At 39.4% G+C, this 18,542-nt stretch overlaps 1 protein-coding gene across 6 annotated transcripts in view; it reads left to right on the top strand.

Moving 5' to 3' along the window:
- LOC115075902 (kinesin-like protein KIF19) overlaps window positions 1–18,259 on the top strand; it is a 61,867-nt gene extending 43,608 nt beyond the window's left edge. For 5 of the 6 annotated variants that reach the window (XM_029576828.1, XM_029576827.1, XM_029576826.1 and 2 more), the window contains exons 17-21: window positions 3,727–3,835; window positions 6,384–6,875; window positions 12,981–13,158; window positions 13,893–14,000; window positions 16,575–18,259. In XM_029576828.1, coding sequence (XP_029432688.1) covers window positions 3,727–3,835; window positions 6,384–6,875; window positions 12,981–13,158; window positions 13,893–14,000; window positions 16,575–16,687 — 1,000 coding nt within the window. In that variant the 3' untranslated portion in view covers window positions 16,688–18,259. The remainder of the gene's footprint in view (window positions 1–3,726; window positions 3,836–6,383; window positions 6,876–12,980; window positions 13,159–13,892; window positions 14,001–16,574) is intronic. The other variant, XR_003852637.1, reaches the window with a different exon arrangement.
- The last annotated feature ends 283 nt before the right edge of the window (window positions 18,260–18,542 follow it).

The raw sequence follows: 18,542 nt of genomic DNA, 5'->3' as shown, positions 1-18,542 counted from the left end.
GTAGTGATGCATCCGTATCTGAATGACTGGCTCTTTTGTGCAAAATCAGAGGACCTCTGTCAACAATCAATATAAAAGGTACCGATGCACTTGAAGGCTCTAGGATGGGTGGTGAACCTAGCAACGAGCCATTTAGTCCTCTTTCAAACTCTGGAGTATCTGGAAGCTAAGTTTGACATGCTGGGGGAGAGAGTGTTTCTCACGGAGAGAGAATGCTGAAACTGCAGAGTCAGATTAGGCTTCTGCTAGAGCTTTCAGTGCCCAGGGTTTGAGACTATTTACAGGTCCTGGATTCTATTACATTGACATTGGAATTAATGCATTGGACATTCGCACACATGTGGCCTCTGTAGGGGTCCCTTTTCTCCAGCTGAAATTGGAAGAGTTTCATCTTCCTCTTCCATTATTTATTTATTTATTTAAATGCTTTTATAGACCGGTATTCGTCGAAACATCATATCTGTTTACATGAAACTAAACAGCGAAAATACATTAAACAGGGAGTTAGGAACTTGGGGGGTATAAATTGTACAGAAATAGAGGGGGAAGCCAGGGACAGTCTTTCTGGTGGCATGCTCACACCAATCTCAAACATGGAGTGGAATTGGAGGTTCCAATTGGGAAATAGTCACCACTGATGCAAGCCTCTCTGGATGGAAGGCGATGTGGCTAGATCAGTTGGTGCAGGCCAGTGATCAAAACAGGATGCCTCATGTTTTATCAGTTAGAGTTGAGAGTGGTGCATTTCACGTTGCTTGCCTGTCTGACAAGGATCCAGTACAGATCCTATCAGACAATGTGACAATGGTGGCCTACATCAACCGTCAAGGTAGAACTAAGAATCCGGCATTGGCTCGATAGGTCCAGGAGCTGATTCTTTGGGCAGAGCAGCACTTGGAGCAGCTGACATCTCACATTGCCGAAGCGAACAATGTTCAGGTGGATTTTCTCAGTCTGGGAATGGGAGCTGCCGGAGGCAGCGATGTTTCTCATTCACAAAATATGGGGGTATCCTGACCAAAGAGAACACCAAGGCATAATGGTTTTATAGTCACTGAACAGAAAACGATATGGAAGGAATCTGAGCTCTGGTGCTGCCATGTACTGAGGGAGTCTTCTTTGACTTCCCGCCTCTGGTGGACAAGGGATTACGGCAGATAGAGAAACATCTGGGCAATATGATCCTGGTAGCTCCACAATGGCCACATCGACCATGCTTCCTAGATCTGATCATCATGGCCATAGACAGGTCCCTGAGGTTCAAACTGTTTTCTACCAGTGCCCAATATTTTTGGGTCAGGCGGCTCACTTCTGTGTCATGGCTTCCCTTTTGAGAAGAGATGGCTGAGATGGAGGGGTTATTCCGAAGTCATTATTTCTACCTTATTACAGGCTAGATGATCTTCTACATCCGTGACATTTGTGTGAGTTTGAAGGATCTTCAAGTCCTGGTCTGCTGCTGAATGAATGCAGCCTCAGCCTGTTTAGGCTATGGTGTCACAAATTTTGCTTTTCTACAGAAAGGTTCTGGTCAAGGGACTGGCCTTTAACTCTCTGAGAGTCCAAGTAGTGAGATTGGGTTGTCTCTGGGATAAGGTGCAAGGGTATCCTCTGTCCGCACATCTGGATTTTCTACAGTTCCTTCGAGGAGCTAAGAACTTGCGTCCTCAGGTGAGGAACATTTGTCTGTCTTGGAATCTGAATCTAGTCTTTAGAGGATTGTGTGAGGCTCAGTTTGAACAACTAAAGAGAGCTTGGTTTGAACAACTAAAAACAGCTACAGTAAAGGGCTTGACTCTTAATGTAGTTTTCTTGGTGGCTATTTGTTCAGCCAGGAGAATTTCAGAGCTCTTGGCACTGTCAGGTCGAGATCCCTTCCTACAGATGTCTGACTCAGTGGTATCTTTATGCATGGTGCCTTCTTTTCTGCCTGAGGTAGTCTTGGCTTTCCATCTTAGTGAGACATTGGAGCTTCCAGCTTTTCGGATTTGGATTCCTCCAAGCCTCACACGGGGGAGCTTAGGCTCTTAGATGGGAGGCATGGATTATTGATGTATCTAAAGGTTACTTAAGATTTCTGTACATAGGATCACCTCTGTATAGATCGGATAACCTCTTTGTACTGTGGAGTGGTCCAAAGAAGGGAAGTAAGATGTATAAGGTTACAATTGTGCGGTGGCTGAAGGAAGTGATCGAGTCGATTTTCATTTCTAAAGAGTGCCTGCTGCTGAGGGGAGTGGGTTTTAGGGATACATGTGATGTGTTCTCAGGTGACTTCCTGGGCTAAGTCACAACAGGTGTATCTGCATGAAATTTTCTGGGTGACTACTGGGAAGTCGTTGCACATTTTTGCTAGGCATTATCTCTTGGATGTTGGGGCTCCAGCTTCCATGTGGTTTGGTGAGAGTGTTCTGTAAGCGGAACTCTCCAGGTCTCACCCAAGTTAAGGGGAGCTTAGATACATCCCAGGAGTCTGGACTGATCTGGGTATGTACAGGGAAAGGAAAATTCTTACCTGCTAATTTTCTTTCCTGTATTTATTTATTTATTTATTTATTTATTTATTTATTTATTTATTTATTTAGTTAATTACTTACTTTATTTACCATCGTGAGGGAGGAACCTTCACAATGGTTTACATAAATGTAATAACAAGAGGTAACAATACATCAATAAGATTCAGTTGTTAGTGTATAAAGGAAAATTAATTTAGTACAGATAATAAAAAGTAAGATAAGTTAAAAAAATAATACATGCAGTAAAACAAATGGTATCAAAACAACAAATAAAAACGTCATTAAACGAAGAAGATAAAAATAAAAATAAGGGAGAGTCTAAATAAAAACCAGGATGCTGCTACCACAGATCAGTCCAGAGACCCACCCATTTACTGGGAGAGTCTGCAGCTTGTACAGTTGCTTTGTAAATAGTGTGGAGTTGTTGGAGGTTTTCAGTGCTGATTGCTTATGTTAAATTTGGCAAACGAGTTTTCCATTGTGTTTTTGAGCAACTTCACCTTTTTCAGGCTCATTGGAGGGGAGGGAGTTTGCTTAGAAATTTATGGTTGTTACTGTCATCTTGGCTTGGGTACAGGTCAGTACTGAGGGACTGTAGGTGGCACACTGGATTATGTACAGTGTTAGTGAAACTTTGTCTCTATCTGCTGGCAGGAAGGCAAAACTCAGGAGTCTGGATTGATCTGTGGTACTACAGAAATGAAAATTAGCAGGTAGGAATGAAAATTAGCAGGTAAGAACTAATTTTCCTATAGAAGAGGAAATTAAAATACAAAGGGAGAAGGTGTAGGGAAGATGTAGAGGAAACTTGAGCAAATATTTATATATTGATACGTAGTTGATGCCTAGAATAGCCTAACAGGAGTAGTCATCAAATCAGATCACTATACTGCAGACTACTTTTTATTGACTAATATTAATATACTTTATCAGATTCAAATGCGCTTGATGTGAAAGTACCATGTGGGTCTGAACAATGAAAATGTTGAATTAGAATAAATATGCAGAAAACTGTACTTTTATTCCTAGGCCAGTATTTTATCAGCTGAACTTCTAGAAGTATGCACACAGTCTCTCAGAATGTGGATTGTAATTGATGATACAAATATACAGTTGACCACTGTATTGCAGTTGATCTTCTCTTTCCTGTTAAAAAAAGGACTTGATTCTTGCAATGTGCTAGTGATGTATGTGTGTGATTATTTTGTAGTGACAGCAACAAAGCATCCTCCAAATCCACACCTGCTTTGATGCTGGCAAAGCAAGATTCCAGCCTCAGTCCTACAGCCTTTCATCTCCCTAGATCTCCAACCCATCAGGTCAGTACAGCAAGGCTTAATGGTACCATGTACAGGTAGTCCTTTTCAGTAAACAACAGAAAGCATTTATTTCACAGTGCTAGACATCTTCAGAATACAGAAGGCCTTCTATAGAAAACTAAACAAGCCAGAGAGGTTTCCTCTTGCAAGAATAAAGCAGCACTGTTTTTATTAACCAGGTAAAATTGAACTGTAAGCAGCCAGCAAACACGTTCGCGCACGCGCACACACACACACACACACACACACTTCACGACTAGTTATCTCAATACAGTCCAGCATGGTGACATGAAATGTTTCCAACATTTATTTATTTATTTATTTAAAATGTTTTCTATACCATCACAATGGTTTACATGTAGGCACATAAATCGGTTACAATATATCATTAAAGACAATCAATTGTTTAGTGGAGTAGGTCATGACCAAATGTACCAGTAAGGTACTGTTCACTGGTAAAATTCACTATTCATAGTGTTACTATTCATAGTGTTACAATTATGTTTATAGTGTAAACTTCTCCTATTCAGAATCCATTTTATAGGTCATTTTGGGTTGTGCACATGAGACCTTCAAAGGTAAATGGCTGTGGATTATGTTCATATGTAGTTGAATGATCTTCTACAAGTGTTCTTATGTAGCACAGCATCTCTTGGTGAGATACTCTTTGCTTTCATAAAATAATTTAAACATAGCATTCCTAGAGCTCTTCCAGTACATCACTAGTGAGGTTCACATTTATGTGAAGGTTGTGCACATGAGGCCATGTCAGTGACCCAGTTTGTATTGTCCAGTTGAGAAGTATCCTAAGGACATGCAAATGTGACTTTTATGAAATTAGTAAAATAGAAATATAGGCCATATGGTCTTTTTTTTTTTGCTATCACATTTTTGTCTAGTCTGCCCATCCACACCAAATATTCTTTACAATCTTTATGATTTCCCTCTTTCCTTATCTCATGCTTTCTTGAATTCAGATATTATTCTTATCTTCACCTTCACTGGGAGGCATTTCCATTCATCCACCACCTCTCTGTAAAGAAATATTTCTTGATTACCTCTTATTGCCCTCATTCCATGACCCTTAATTCCAGAGCCTCCTTTCCTTTAGTAATTGAGATTCCATTAGTTCCATCATTTTAGAGGCAACAATATTTTTAACCAATTTATCTTTAGACCTGTTACAAAACTTTATTCTTTGGATAATGCTTTATAGTCTTTTCAAAAGAACTGGGTTATTATGCCCACATACAAATGCAATTGGATCAGGTATCCTTGGCAGATGGATAGTTATCTTGTGTTTCCAAATAGCAAAGGTTGGTTGGGCATGGCAGTATTTAAGTGCTTGTTCATCTATAATTACACATTTTGGTCCAGTTCTCCATAATCACTTTTTTTTTTTTAGATATTTTCCTCTGTTGTGACTGCCTCATGTGTCCAAGTTATGCCTTTCCTTTCTCTCAGCAACCAAAAATCTCTCATGTTTAAGGCAAGGATTGTGAAATGTCAATCATGAGAGGTCTAGAACGGGTAGATGTGAATCTGTTATTTACTCTTTCGGATAGTAGAAAGACTAGGGGGCACTCCATGAAGTTAGCATGGGGCACATTTAAAACTAATCGGAGAAAGTTCTTTTTTACTCAATGGACAATTAAACTCTGGAATTTGTTGCCAGAGAATGTGGTTAGTGCAGTTAGTATAGCTGTGTTTAAAAAAGGATTGGATAAGTTCTTGGAGGAGAAGTCCAATACCTGCTATTAAGTTCACTTAGAGAATAGCCACTGCCATTAGCAATGGTTACATGGAATAGACTTGGTTTTTGGGTACTTGCCAGGTTCTTATGGCCTGGATTGGCCACTGTTGGAAACAGGATGCTGGGCTTGATGGACCCTTGGTCTGACCCAGTATGGCATTTTCTTATGTTCTTATGTTCTTAAGCCAGTTTACTGAGGGCTCACAACATTATCTGTGCTACTTCTCTTATAGATTCCCCTATTTTCCCTTAAAACTTTTGGAAACCTGTACCAATGAGTTACATTCAAACTATTCTGCTCACAATCAAAGCCAGTCATGCTATTCCAGAGGAATAAGAAGAGCCGAAGCCTACTCTAAGGTTCTGAGTTCTTGGATTAGATCATCTATATTTATATGAATGATTTTACTACATCAGAGATACTAGTGGCTGTAGCTTCAGCTGAGCTTCACTTGGAAGTAATTTACAAAAAAAACATGAAAACCTAAAAAAATGAACCAATACAAGTATTTGACTTCCAAAATTGTTTTTTTCTTATTAAAACTGAATACTGTATGAAAGTTTCATGCATTCCTTCACATTACACTGCATTCATAAATAGTTAGCACCTGCTTTGAATGGTTTAATGGTTAATTAAATTGTATTCATCCTACTTCTCTCTTCCTCCTTCCCAGTTCCTTTTATTATATTGGAACAGTTAATAAATTGGTTGCCTGTTGTACATTATTAAGGTGTTCGTCGGCATAGAGTTGATATTGAATAACTAAATAATGTCATTGTTTTGATATCTTCCAGAAACATCCAGATGTTGCCCTAAAGGAGATGATGCACAGCCTACATTCTGTTACCTTAGTGAATGCAAGCAGTAGGCAGTCTGCTAGTCACACCCCTCTTCCCTACTTGAGTCCTGAGGCTTTGGAAGAGATTGCAGTCAGTACCAAAAGTATTGCCCTCATTGCAGCCCAAAGACGATCAAGGGCTCAGATGCTCGAGTCTTCCCATGGTCTAGAGCAGGAAAAAGGGGACAGCCTGACCTCAGAGCATTTCTTAGAGGAGGATGTAATGGAGCCAAAGTATTTGGAATCCAGCTTCACGCCAGACCCAAAAATGAAAGGTGCTGGGAGTTTGGAGAGCCTCCTGGCAGATCCACAGAAGAAGGCTGGAGTCAAGAAAAAGTTACTACAACCCAAGTCAAGGCAAGAGCTAAAGGAAAGAATGAGAGAGAAGTCTGTGGAGAGGAAAGCCAGAAAGAAAAGATCCCATTCCTTTGAAGCTCTCTCTGAAGCGGTAACTACTACCTATACCTCTCAATCATTACTGTGAATAATATGCATTAGAGCATGTAGATAACTGGCCTATATAATCCATCTGTCTAGTGACATTGCTTATGATGGTGGGAAACTGCTAAAATATAGCTTAAACTAGATACATATAGATGGCTTAAGCCCAAAATGTTGGTTATGTCTAATTTCTGCCTTAAAGCACTGCTGTTTTTCTTCATCTTAGCTATTCCAATATAATACTAACAATTCAATTAAATTATTAATACTTAAATATGCATTAGTTCTGTAATAGGGACAAGAATGGTTATTTTATGAGAAACAAGACTTGAGTTTGGCTTGATTGCTTGATAGCTCATATATTTGCAACACCCTCTGAAGCATTGAGTCTGTCTACACCAGTCCAGGACCCTCCTTGTTATGCCAAGTGTATTATTCTCCTGATTAATTTTCAGAATAACTGCTTCTGTGTGCTAGTTGGTGTAATGTATATTAAGGTATTCAGCCTTATCAAGGAATGCAAGATATGTCTGTCCCATTTCTAGTTTTCTGTTTGTTCTCCCTTGGAAACCCTCTGGTTTTACATATGGGATGAGGGAAATGTTTAGTATATTAAAAATGTTTCTTAGCTTGTTACAGTGCTTCTCAACCCAGTCCTCGAGGAACACATAGCTAGTTAGGTTTTCAGGATATCCACAATTAATATACATATGAGAGATTTGCATGCATGGCTTCCATTGTATGCAAATCTAACTCCTGCATATTCATTGTGGGTATCCTGAAAACCTGACTGGTTAGGTGTGCTCCAAGGATTGGGTTGAGAAAATGTAAAAGGTTAGGCTGAGTGGTTATATATTATGCCATAGAACACACACATAATCTGGTAAAAGCAAAACTTTGTTTACTAAATATGGTGAATATATGGTACATAACCAACAAAGAAGTATCACCCAGCAACACATCAATATTGCTGTAATCAATACAAATAAATAAAATTACAATAATACAGAATAGTTAATTCCTTTCTGTCTACTTCCTGGCTACTATAGCCCCCAAGTTCAATCCCCTTGTTATATGTAACTCTGCTTCGGCTTTCTTGTTTGGTTAACTAGTTAACCCCTAAGTTCCATGTAAACTGGTCTGATATGAATCCCTTCATGAAGACCGGTATAGAAATATGTTAAATAAAATAAGTAAATCCAACTAACTTACCCTTTATTCAATCAATATTATTTTAAGTACAACAACAAATTTATACATTTTAAAGACTATAGAAGTAATAAATCAATGTTAAGGTCTAAATGCTTCATTCAATACTGAAAATTGTAAATAAATCACAATTCTAAATTTTAAGAACTAAAATCCAGATCTAGTCAACATCACACTTCCATAAATACACACTCACCATCATTCACACAAACCCTGGAGTCTTTGGGACAGCCAACAATGGTGCTATTCCAGCCCACCCTCAGATCAGTCCAGAAACCCGCCCGGGTTTGGAAAGTCCGCTCGATCTGTGCTGTTGACATATATTCTGAAGTATTTTCAATTGACTGTCTGGCTCAGATGATGGCTATACATGCTCTCTTATATGGTTATAAGGTTTGTTCAGATTCAGTGTTTTTCTCCTCCTCCTCATTTGGCGGGGGATGGAGTGTAGGTTAAGTTGAGTTTTGGTATTATTTCCCATCTTAGCTTGAGTACAGGTAAATACTGACAGACTGCAGGTGGCACACCAGGTTATGTTACAGTGTCAGTAAAACTTTCTCTGTCTCCATCTGCTGGAGGGGAGGCAAAACCCAGGAGTCTGGACTGATCTGTGGTACTACAGGAATGAAAATTAGTAGGTAAGAACCAATTTTCCTCTCTTTGTGTAATTGGTCACATCACCCTCATCAATATCATCTAAATCCCATCTAAACTCAAGTACACCTGGGGTTTACTTGACCCAGAAATCTGATCAATTGTTTTAAAATAGCAAAGGATAACTCTAGTCTGCCAGGAGCAACCGCGGCTTGGTCTCAGTATCTTCTGTCTTCCGTTGCTACCTCCATTCAGGTAGTTGTACACATGGTTAGTCAATTTGATTTTTGGGGATCACCCACTCGTCAGAATATATAGGCCACCTTTCATCGTATATTCAATGTCAGGCTCTTTGCGCTCAGTGGAGCCTGTGTAACAAAAGCTCCACGTGCAATTATTTGGGTGTCTCTCCACCCTATAATGAAGTATAGTCTTAGATCCTTGCTTCTTAACATTTGCCACTGGCAGTGCACAGCTTGCTAATCATTATTTTTAGGTATCTGGAACAGTTAAACTAAGGTGCTATCTCCCCCCACTCACTAGTGGTGCAAGAAGTGAAACAAAAACAATCCACTGTTTCAAAAAACATATCATAGTTCATTCTGAAAAGAAAAATTCCTATCTGTATGTTAGATGGACATGCAGATAGCATGAACACAGAAAATAGCAACTAAGAACCAATAAGACTGCACCAATTCAGACTTTATCATATATGTGAGAATCAAAATAGTGGCATCTCACTAAGTATTAACTAAGTGTATCATAAAAATATTTCATCATGATAATCAGTTATTACATTTCAAATAAAGATATATTGCTTCATAAAACAAAAACAGTATCTAAGACAGACCACCTCCCATGGGACAAGAAAACATGAAAGCAGAGCTTATGCATAAATTGTAAGCACTTCAGTCCATAAAATGAAGAATTCAAGAAGTCATTCTGATGCAAAAAATGTGTTGGATTTCCCTCCACTAAGTCATAATTTCAATGACAAGTGACATGTACAATTCTCTCAACACAGCATTTTCAAAACTGTCCCTTCAGCAAAACCTCTGAACTCCCATCATTAGGTCAGATGGTTGCGTATATGGATTAAGATCTGATATAAAATGAACAAAAATTCAAATTAAGTAATGGAGACTCTCTATAATAAATGTCAATAACTTCTTATATCTAATAATCCCTACATACTCTATTACTATCTGCAAAATGTTAAATCCCTTATTCCCCCATTCTACTATAAGATAACATGCGATATTTGAAGACACAAGCAACCTAGATGTTCATTCATTCATTCATTCATTCAGACACTACATAGAACATTGACACACAAGTTATTTCACTGAACTGAGGGCACATTGCATTTTCCTCATTAAACTTTGCTGTCTTCATCTATAATGACACACAAACACAACACATAATGACAGACAGCAGTTATCAAACATCTGAGCTAAAAAAAAGTATTTGGATCCAAAATTAAACAAAAAATGTAAAAAACAATCTGTTCAAAAAAGGAATAATTGAGAAAATATGCCTTCAGGTTCTGTATCTGTCAGAGCGGGCATCATCTTGTTAATCTGTAAAACAGCTTACAACAAGACAGATTACTTCTCTCTTCTCCCCCTATGTCTATGAAACCATTTTACTAAAACAAATACTACAGCTGCACAATTAACTATACTGCAAACTTTCATGGGTAAATTAGGTGTTAGCACATACAAAAGGAATACACTTCTGCAAAGAAAAAAAACTCGCTGTGTAGAGCCATGCACAGCTGTGCACGAAGTGAAACAAAAACTTCAAATATTTCATTTCTTTACCAAATGCAATCCACCCACTTACAAAACAAACTGTTCTCTCTGTATTTCTAGATCAGAACCATTCACATACCTTATCTGACTCACATCTAAGTAGTTATCCAGTGTTTAAAGAAACCAAACCTTTTTTTTTTAGAACCATACTTTCAGCACGAATTCAGTGCTAGCTATTTGGGGGAGGGGGGTATACATGACCCACAAGTTACGATCTCTCAATTTACTGTAAAAATTAACTTATTCTCCCACATTTTTAATTCTGTTAGTCTGTTTATAACTTTTAAACAGAAAAATCAATTAATTTAAATGTTTTCTCCTCTGTTTGTATTTGCATATGAAAGACCCTTCTGGTGTCCGTCCTTCCCCCACTCACCCCCCCCCCCTTTCTTTCTGCTGTTAACTCATCAACTCCCTGTGTCCTTTCAAATTCTAAAACTTCAGCACTAGTAATTTCTGGTAAATTTAAAGCAATGGAATATGAAGAGCCTCACTAAAGAAATTTTCTTGTCTCTATGTGACCAGACTTTGAGCTTTGATTCTGGGATCTAGAACCGATTCCTGCTCCAAGATTTGGGCAGACAGCAGTTCTACAACTTAATGCCCTATGTTAGCCACACCCTGATTAAGTGAATACTAACAATCAGACAAAAGCATGAGACATGTCACAAATAGTTCCTGAGATTTTCCAACTTTGCATTAAATTGTTCGTGACCAGGCCAGTCTGACAAGCTATCAGAAACCACTCACTGGGATTGCTAGACTTACACATGATCCCAGTGTTACCAGCAAGAAGGACACCTATTCTTTTAGTCACTCTGAGTAAATCTAACAAACTTGAAAACAAACAATCCACTAATCCCATCCCCAATGAAGTGTTACAGTGTAATATATCATATCCTGTTCTTGATGCCAAATGTAAAAAGTTAGACTGAGTGATTAAATATAATGCCATAGAACATACACACATAGGCCAATGCAGTATGGTGTGCGCAACCGAGCGCACCATTAGCCCCCATTTGGCCGTGCATTTTTGATGCGCTATTTTTACCCCTTATAAAGTAAGGGGTAATAGCACGTGGAAAACGCGCGGCCAGCCCTCCCCGAAACTAATAGCGCCCACAACATGCAAATGCATGTTGATGAGTCTATTAGTCCCGCGTGATCCAGAGGCAGGAGTTAATTTCAGCCGGCACCGGGAAAGTGTACAGAAAAGCAGAAAAAAATGCTTTTCTGTACACGCTCCGACTTAATATCATAACAATATTAAGTCGGAGGCCCCAAAAATAAAAAAAATTAAAAAATCAGCCCGCGGCTTGCTGGTTGGAAGACGGATGCTCAATTTTGCCGGCGTCCATTTTCTGAACCTGTGGCTGTCAGCGGGGTCTGAACCAGTGGCTGTCAGTGGCCTGGGCGCACATCGGGAGAGCGGCGCTAGCCTCAGAGCGCCGGCTCTCTCGCACATTTTACTGTATCGGCCCGACAATCTGGTAAATACAAAACTTAGTTTACTAAATATGGTGAATATATGGTATATAATCAACAAAGAGAAGTGTCACACAGCACAGCAATATTGCTGTAATCAATACAAATAAATAAGATTACAATAATACAGATAGAAATAAGGAAATAATTTATACAGAGAATACTCTCATTATAGGTCTTCCTTGCTATGGAACAATGTATTCTTAGAAATGAGCAATTTATAAGCTCAGGAACTCCACAAACCAACAGTTTGATCTCTGTGGCTCATTGAAAGAATCACTGTTGCACGCAGCTTTTTATATCTCATTCTCTCTGGCTTTAATCCAGCGTCTATAAATTGTTTCGTTTTGCACCCATAGCTCCGACATTAGCCATCTGGAGCTATTTAACTTTGGCAATTAAAGATCCTGGTACTGCCTGTCAGACAGTGCCTGACTCCCAAAAAGTTCAAACACAGACCTTCATCAGGATTTTATCTCTTGGAACCACAAATGAGGAAGAACAGAATATCCAGGCTCTTATCTTTTAGCTCATTAGTATCATCCAGAGACAGTGTGCTACAGTGTCTTAGACCTTCATTTTTATGCTTAAGCTGTGCTGAGTTGTGCCTTATAGATAGATAGATCTACATTTATCAGTTATTGGGGCCTGTTTTGATCCATAGCTAACCCCATCTTCGTATCAGTTTCTTCCTGGGAATCTAAAAATAACTCCCTAAAATAATCCTAACACAGAAGTACTGACATAGAATACTGGCAAGCTGAAGTCAGCATGGGAGCCTATATAGGGTAATATCAACAAGCCTTTTAGTCTCCATCTGCTGTTTGGGAGGCATAAAGCCATGTGTCTGGACTGGTCTGGCTGGTCTTAAGAAAATGAAATTATCAGGTAAGGTATAAAATCCTGGCCAAGTGTAAAATAAAATCATTTCTGTTCTCACAGTAATGGAACCTCATGATCAGTGAAGAAGTTTCAAGCTTGAAAATGTAAGTGATATGTTTGTTTTTCAGTTTTCAAAAACAAAGCCTCAGAATTCACTGAGACGCAAACTGAACAGTATTCCTGATCACAGGCAGCTCCCTCCTGGTCAGAACTCCAAACTCTTCCTGCGGTCCAAAGTCATGAGCGACCTATCCCACAGCACACCAGCTGCCACAAAGGTCAAATTCCCTATTAGCCATCATGCAGGTAGGAGCCATGCATGTCTGTTATGCTATCAGTGTTCTTACTTGTTTAGGGCATGTGAGGCAATGCCCCTAGTGTTCCCCTATTTACCTGTGCCAGGACCAGGTTAGATGCCTGGTCCACCTTAAATTCCTTAAGGAGAATATGCTCTCTGGGCGGGATCTGCAGGGCAGGTGGGGCCAGAGGGTGTAACCAGAGACTGGGGAATAAGAGCTGGGATCCAGGTGAGGATAACTAGATGAGGCCCAGGCCTCCAGAAGACTGCTCATGTAAAGTAACATTGTCCAAACACTGAACTGTGCCGAAGCAGTACTGAAACTGTACTTGTGTACACTGTCTGAAGGTAAAAGCAGTCTGCTGTTGTGTTTGTGTGATGCTGCAAAAAAGCTATTGTTTTAAGAGAGGCTGGAGTCAGACTGCGTTTCTGCCTCCTGGCCTGTGGGAATCACCGCTCGTTCCCACATATAGTGTCATGCAAGGGGTTTTTCTAAAACTTTGCACAGAAAAATAAAACCAGTCTCCAAGAAAGTGTCTGTTGGGAGTACACAAAGTTGTCAACCTTCTGAAGCCACAGTTCCAACATCCTAAAAGCAGACAAATGTCTCATATAAAATGTTGCATATCTTGTCTTGACCTAATTTGAATTATTATTGGTTAATGCAGAGGTTTCGATAACTAGTTCAGTTTTCTACAGCCAAAAGTGAAGGTTTCTTTCTCCCTTGTTTGTCATCAAATAGGTGAAGCTCCATTACAGGTCCTAGAGATTACCAATACCCCACCAAGCACTGTCCAACAGAGCAATGCAAGTCAAAACAGAGGGCAGATCCTGCATAAACAGGTCAAAGGTCAGTACTGAAAAGTCTGCCATTCTCGTTATCCTCCCAAATGCCGATAATACTATCTGTAACAATTCCAAACAGAAAATGATCATTTCTTGGTAGTTGTGAGATACCTCATAGTTAACCTTTTTTTTAAAACAGATGTTTACTACATTTCATATATTATTTATGAGCAACTTCTGCTAAATGCTGACATAAACAGTACCAATGTGTTGGGCAATCTCAACTTTCTATACTCTATAGTAAAAGATGGTATCATTTAAAACGGGTGGGCATTGAAAACTCTTGTATAAATGCAAATATTATGAGGGGGGCTAACTTCTAAAATGTATGCTCTGTTGAATGGAAGACTAACTGGTTTGTTTAGACAACAGTCTGCATGGATAGAGGACTTAGGGCAAACCAGTAAGTACTGAGGCGTGGGAACTGGTGTTTTCCTCTGCAGGCAGATGTTCTATCTCTGCCAATTTGCAGGGAAACTGCTATAAAATGCTCTACAGGTGGCACTTGACTCCACCACTTAATTCCTTCTGTATCAGATGCCTGTTGGAGAAAGTGTGGGGGTGTTGGCTCTTACATCCACGTATGGTGGCAATGTGAGAAACTAAAGAATTTCTGGCTGGCAATTACAAATTGGCTGCTGTTAATTCTCAAGCAGCCCCTTGATGTGAAACCTTGTCACGCTTTACTAAACCCCTCCCTATGGCCAATTTGAACAAATCATCACAGCGCTTTCTGCCACAGGTATTCATAGCAGCCCATATAGAGTTAGCAACTCACTGGAAACAGAGTCAAGTTCCTCATATATCCCGAGAACTTCATAGATTGACTATTATCAATTAGTGCTTGATTGCGGTACGTCAAGACTGCTTGAAATCTTTCCATTTGGTGTGGGGCCCTTATGATAATTGGCTAAAAGAACAAGAGTAAGATGTAACTTGTGACTAATAACACCCTGAGAGCGGTAGCACTAATATCGGTACCCGTTTTATTATCTTAGCATTTTGTTTGGATGTTAATGATTATTAACCCAGTACTGGCTGCCATGTCAAGGGGTTGATTTTATGTCTTTGTTGATTTGGATGCTGTCAATTTATATCTCCTCCGTTATTTATATTTGATGACTTAAAAAATGCTTAGGCCATGTAAATTCATAATACTTCAATTTTATTCATGAATTATAATGGTAGAGGGTAGGTGGGGGGAAACTGAAGATTTTATAAAAGTTTTGTATGCAACATATGCAATTTTCTATACATTTGCTGTATCTGCTTTTGAATTGCCTAATAAAAATGTTAACAAAAAAAATAAAAAACCAGGGGTGGGCAAGCATTTTCATATTTCTGGTTCTTATCTATACCAAGGACTGGGGAGCATCCCCCTTGAAGCTTCTTAAGTGGAGGGGAAGCCCTAGGCGCTCCCTCTGTTTCTTACTCACACCCTGGTGATCTTGGGAAAGCTGAATCAGTTCACATTAAAATCCACTTTGCAAAAATTCCCATTTCAGGCCAAATTGGGTGGATGGGCTCTGCTGGTGGCCTCTTTCCCTCTTCAGCTATCAACTCACATCTATGTGTTTGCACTGTTATCTGCAGTCCTCCAGCAGGCAGTCCAATATCAACAATGGCCTGTAATGATGCACTGACGCATGTAATGTTGGGCAGTCGCTGATGTTAGGTGGGTTTCAGGAGGATGACAGCAGCAGGACAGAAACAATATAGAATGCTCAGAGTAGGCGGGCCACTTAAAAAGGGGGGAGAAGGACGATTCTGTCCCATGGGCTGTAGTTTTCCCACTGCTGACTTAGTTTTACTAAGAGCTCCAACCTCTGCGTCTTACAATAACTTTCACATTCACTGCTACTCATACCTAACCTCAAGATTGACAGGACAGGTTGATCCAGTCCTGGTTTTACCTCACTGCACACATGGTAGTTCTGATTTCCCTATGAAAAATAGGGTTATAAATCCCTGTATAAAACAGGTTAGACCCAGGACTGGATTAGTTTATCATGCTAAAATGTGATCAGCTGATCACCCGCCATGCAAGAGCCCTTCAGAGAGATGCAGTTTATAAAATCACACTGATAAAATGTAGCATCACACAATCTGTGGTTGATGTTACCAAGTCATGCACTACACATCTGGTAGTACTGAAGAAGTTTAGAAGGTATTGGCTCATGTGTCGCTTCTTTGCTGTGCTGAGAGAGAATCAAGTGATAGCTCATAAGAGAACAAGAATCTTTCACCATTTTTATGCTGTGATTTTCAAGTTCCTTCTCATGTCTCTTGCACAAAAGCATCTAGAGAACTGTCCTGTCCAGTTTGATAGAAAAACATATTTTTATGCTCATGAATATTTCACTTCACATGGCTTGCTGTGCCGGCACTACCACACCTCTTCCCCCAATATCTGCCTTCAGGATCCTTGTTCTTGGGCCCTACAGTTTCTTGGTTAAAAAAAAAACCCTTGTTTTACAATATTAGTTCTACTCCTTGATATCACTTTGAGGTAGAGATCTTTTAAAGTTCTTTTTTGCAAACTGTAATTAAAACAATGTGTTTTGGTTTTTTTTCTCAGATCCAGCGGAAGGTGTTGTTAATTCTAGACTGATTCATCCTGGGAATCGGAAGAAACGGCCAAGTGTAAGCATACAGAGTCAGACCAAACCAGAGAACAGAAAGCGAAAGTGACAGAGGAAGGACCCAGGCTTTCTCTTGCTTACTGCATTCTGTCAATGTGAAAGAGACAGAAGAGAAAAGGGGCACTGCCAACTGTCAGAGCACTGCTTACCTTAAGGCTCAGAATGAAAGCAGGTCTACAGAGCAAAGGGAAGTCCTCCTCCTCCTTTACCCTCGCCAGAGAGGACAAAGCATATCTGCTGACAGATGAACAAACTTCTTGCAAGAAACCCAGAATATGTTCAAGCATCTAACTGAACATGTTAGCTTCTTGGACTTACCTGTGAATTATAATTAGGCTTTCTTTTGTGTTCTGAGTGAGAAAACAGAGTTGGGTTTTATGTTTTGGCAGGGGTGGGTACGTGAAATTCAGAGGGGTTTGCCTGGGGTTAAGGAGTCTTTCTGCAAGTCAATGGTTGAGCCTCCCCAAATGTCTTTCAGTAATTTGGTAACCAGCAGCCCCGGCATAGAAAGATTCTCATGTCTTCTTTTATTGTTAAGGTAAAATAATTGTGAAGACGAGGATGGAACATTTTTGGTTATTGAAGACCGAAGGATTTGGGGAGAGTACTTCTGAACCATGATGGCATGAGAGCAACAGTGAACTCAGATTTATAGCAAGTGCTTTTGGCCCTAGGTCTTGAACTGGGATGATTTCTGGACCCAGGCTTGAGGCTGGAATGATTTTTAAAGCAAGGATGGAGGGAGAGCCCCATGTTGTATTCTGTAACTGTATCCAATCCTAAAGGAGAGAGATTTAGCTTTCCATGCTATAGCACTCTTAATAGCAAGGAAACATTTTAATTCCCTGAAAGTCAGATTTTCCCAGGATTTATCATTTGTAGATCAGTGACTGATATCTTTTTCCAACCTGGTGTCTCCTGTTTCAGATGATGATACAGGCCAACCTACGGCTGTAGAAGCTCTGACTTTGGAGATTCAAATCAGAGGAAATAGTTTCTTCTGGTACTAATTATACCATAAAATCGTTATGTCTGTCCTTTTCTTGTCCTACCTTTCTCTGCAAAAATCTCTTGAATCTAATAGTTGAAGGGGCTGCTCTGGAGTCATTCCACCCTCTTCCCTCTCATGGGCTCTGACACTTACTTCTAACCACCCATAGAATCTTCATTTTACTCTTTTATCTGTTATAAACCTTGATCTACTGTGGTCCTTGCGACAGCAACTTACTTGCCAAGTTGCCAGAAGTTCAATAAATTGCTTATTCATGTCTATGTGCCAATTGTGATCTACACCCCAACTGCCATTTACTTCTGTCAAAGACAGGCTACTGTTACTGTTTTCTTGTTAACTTTTGGTTCGTTTGCTTGCTATTGGTCAGAATGTTTTTGGTGCCTCTACCTGTACACTGAACCAAGCACCTGAAGCAGAATTAAAAGGTTTGTGTGGAAAGCATTTGTACATTAAAACTGCTTCTCCTTTGTAACCTTAACATTTTCAGACTGTTTTTAGCTAACTTAAAATTCTATTAATATTGTTATTCCAAACATCTGGATTTTGTTTTACTTTATTGTGGAAAGAATGAACCTGAACAAAATATAAAATCGATGGTTAAAAAATGGACCTTCACAGATGCATTTCTTTTATCTATTAATTTTAGATTATTGTGGAATATTCCCAAAAGCAAGTTTGTGACTTTCCATACTTTGCTGCATTAGTGATGTTAACCTCACATTAAGAATTCCAAATAAACTTCTTAATTTTGAGAGTAGCTTTCAAGAATTTGTGTAGGGCTAAAGTCTGCAGATAAAACACATCCTTAGATTACTTTTTAGCACAAATTTTCCAAGCAGACTTATTAAAATTATATGCATAAATCCCAATTCTGCCCCTGTAATGCCTATTT

This window comes from Rhinatrema bivittatum, chromosome 14, assembly GCF_901001135.1.
Source record: "Rhinatrema bivittatum chromosome 14, aRhiBiv1.1, whole genome shotgun sequence".
NCBI classification, from domain to species: Eukaryota; Metazoa; Chordata; class Amphibia; order Gymnophiona; family Rhinatrematidae; genus Rhinatrema; species Rhinatrema bivittatum.
Note: the sequence above shows the minus strand (reverse complement) of the source record. Positions and strands in the feature narration are given on the sequence as shown.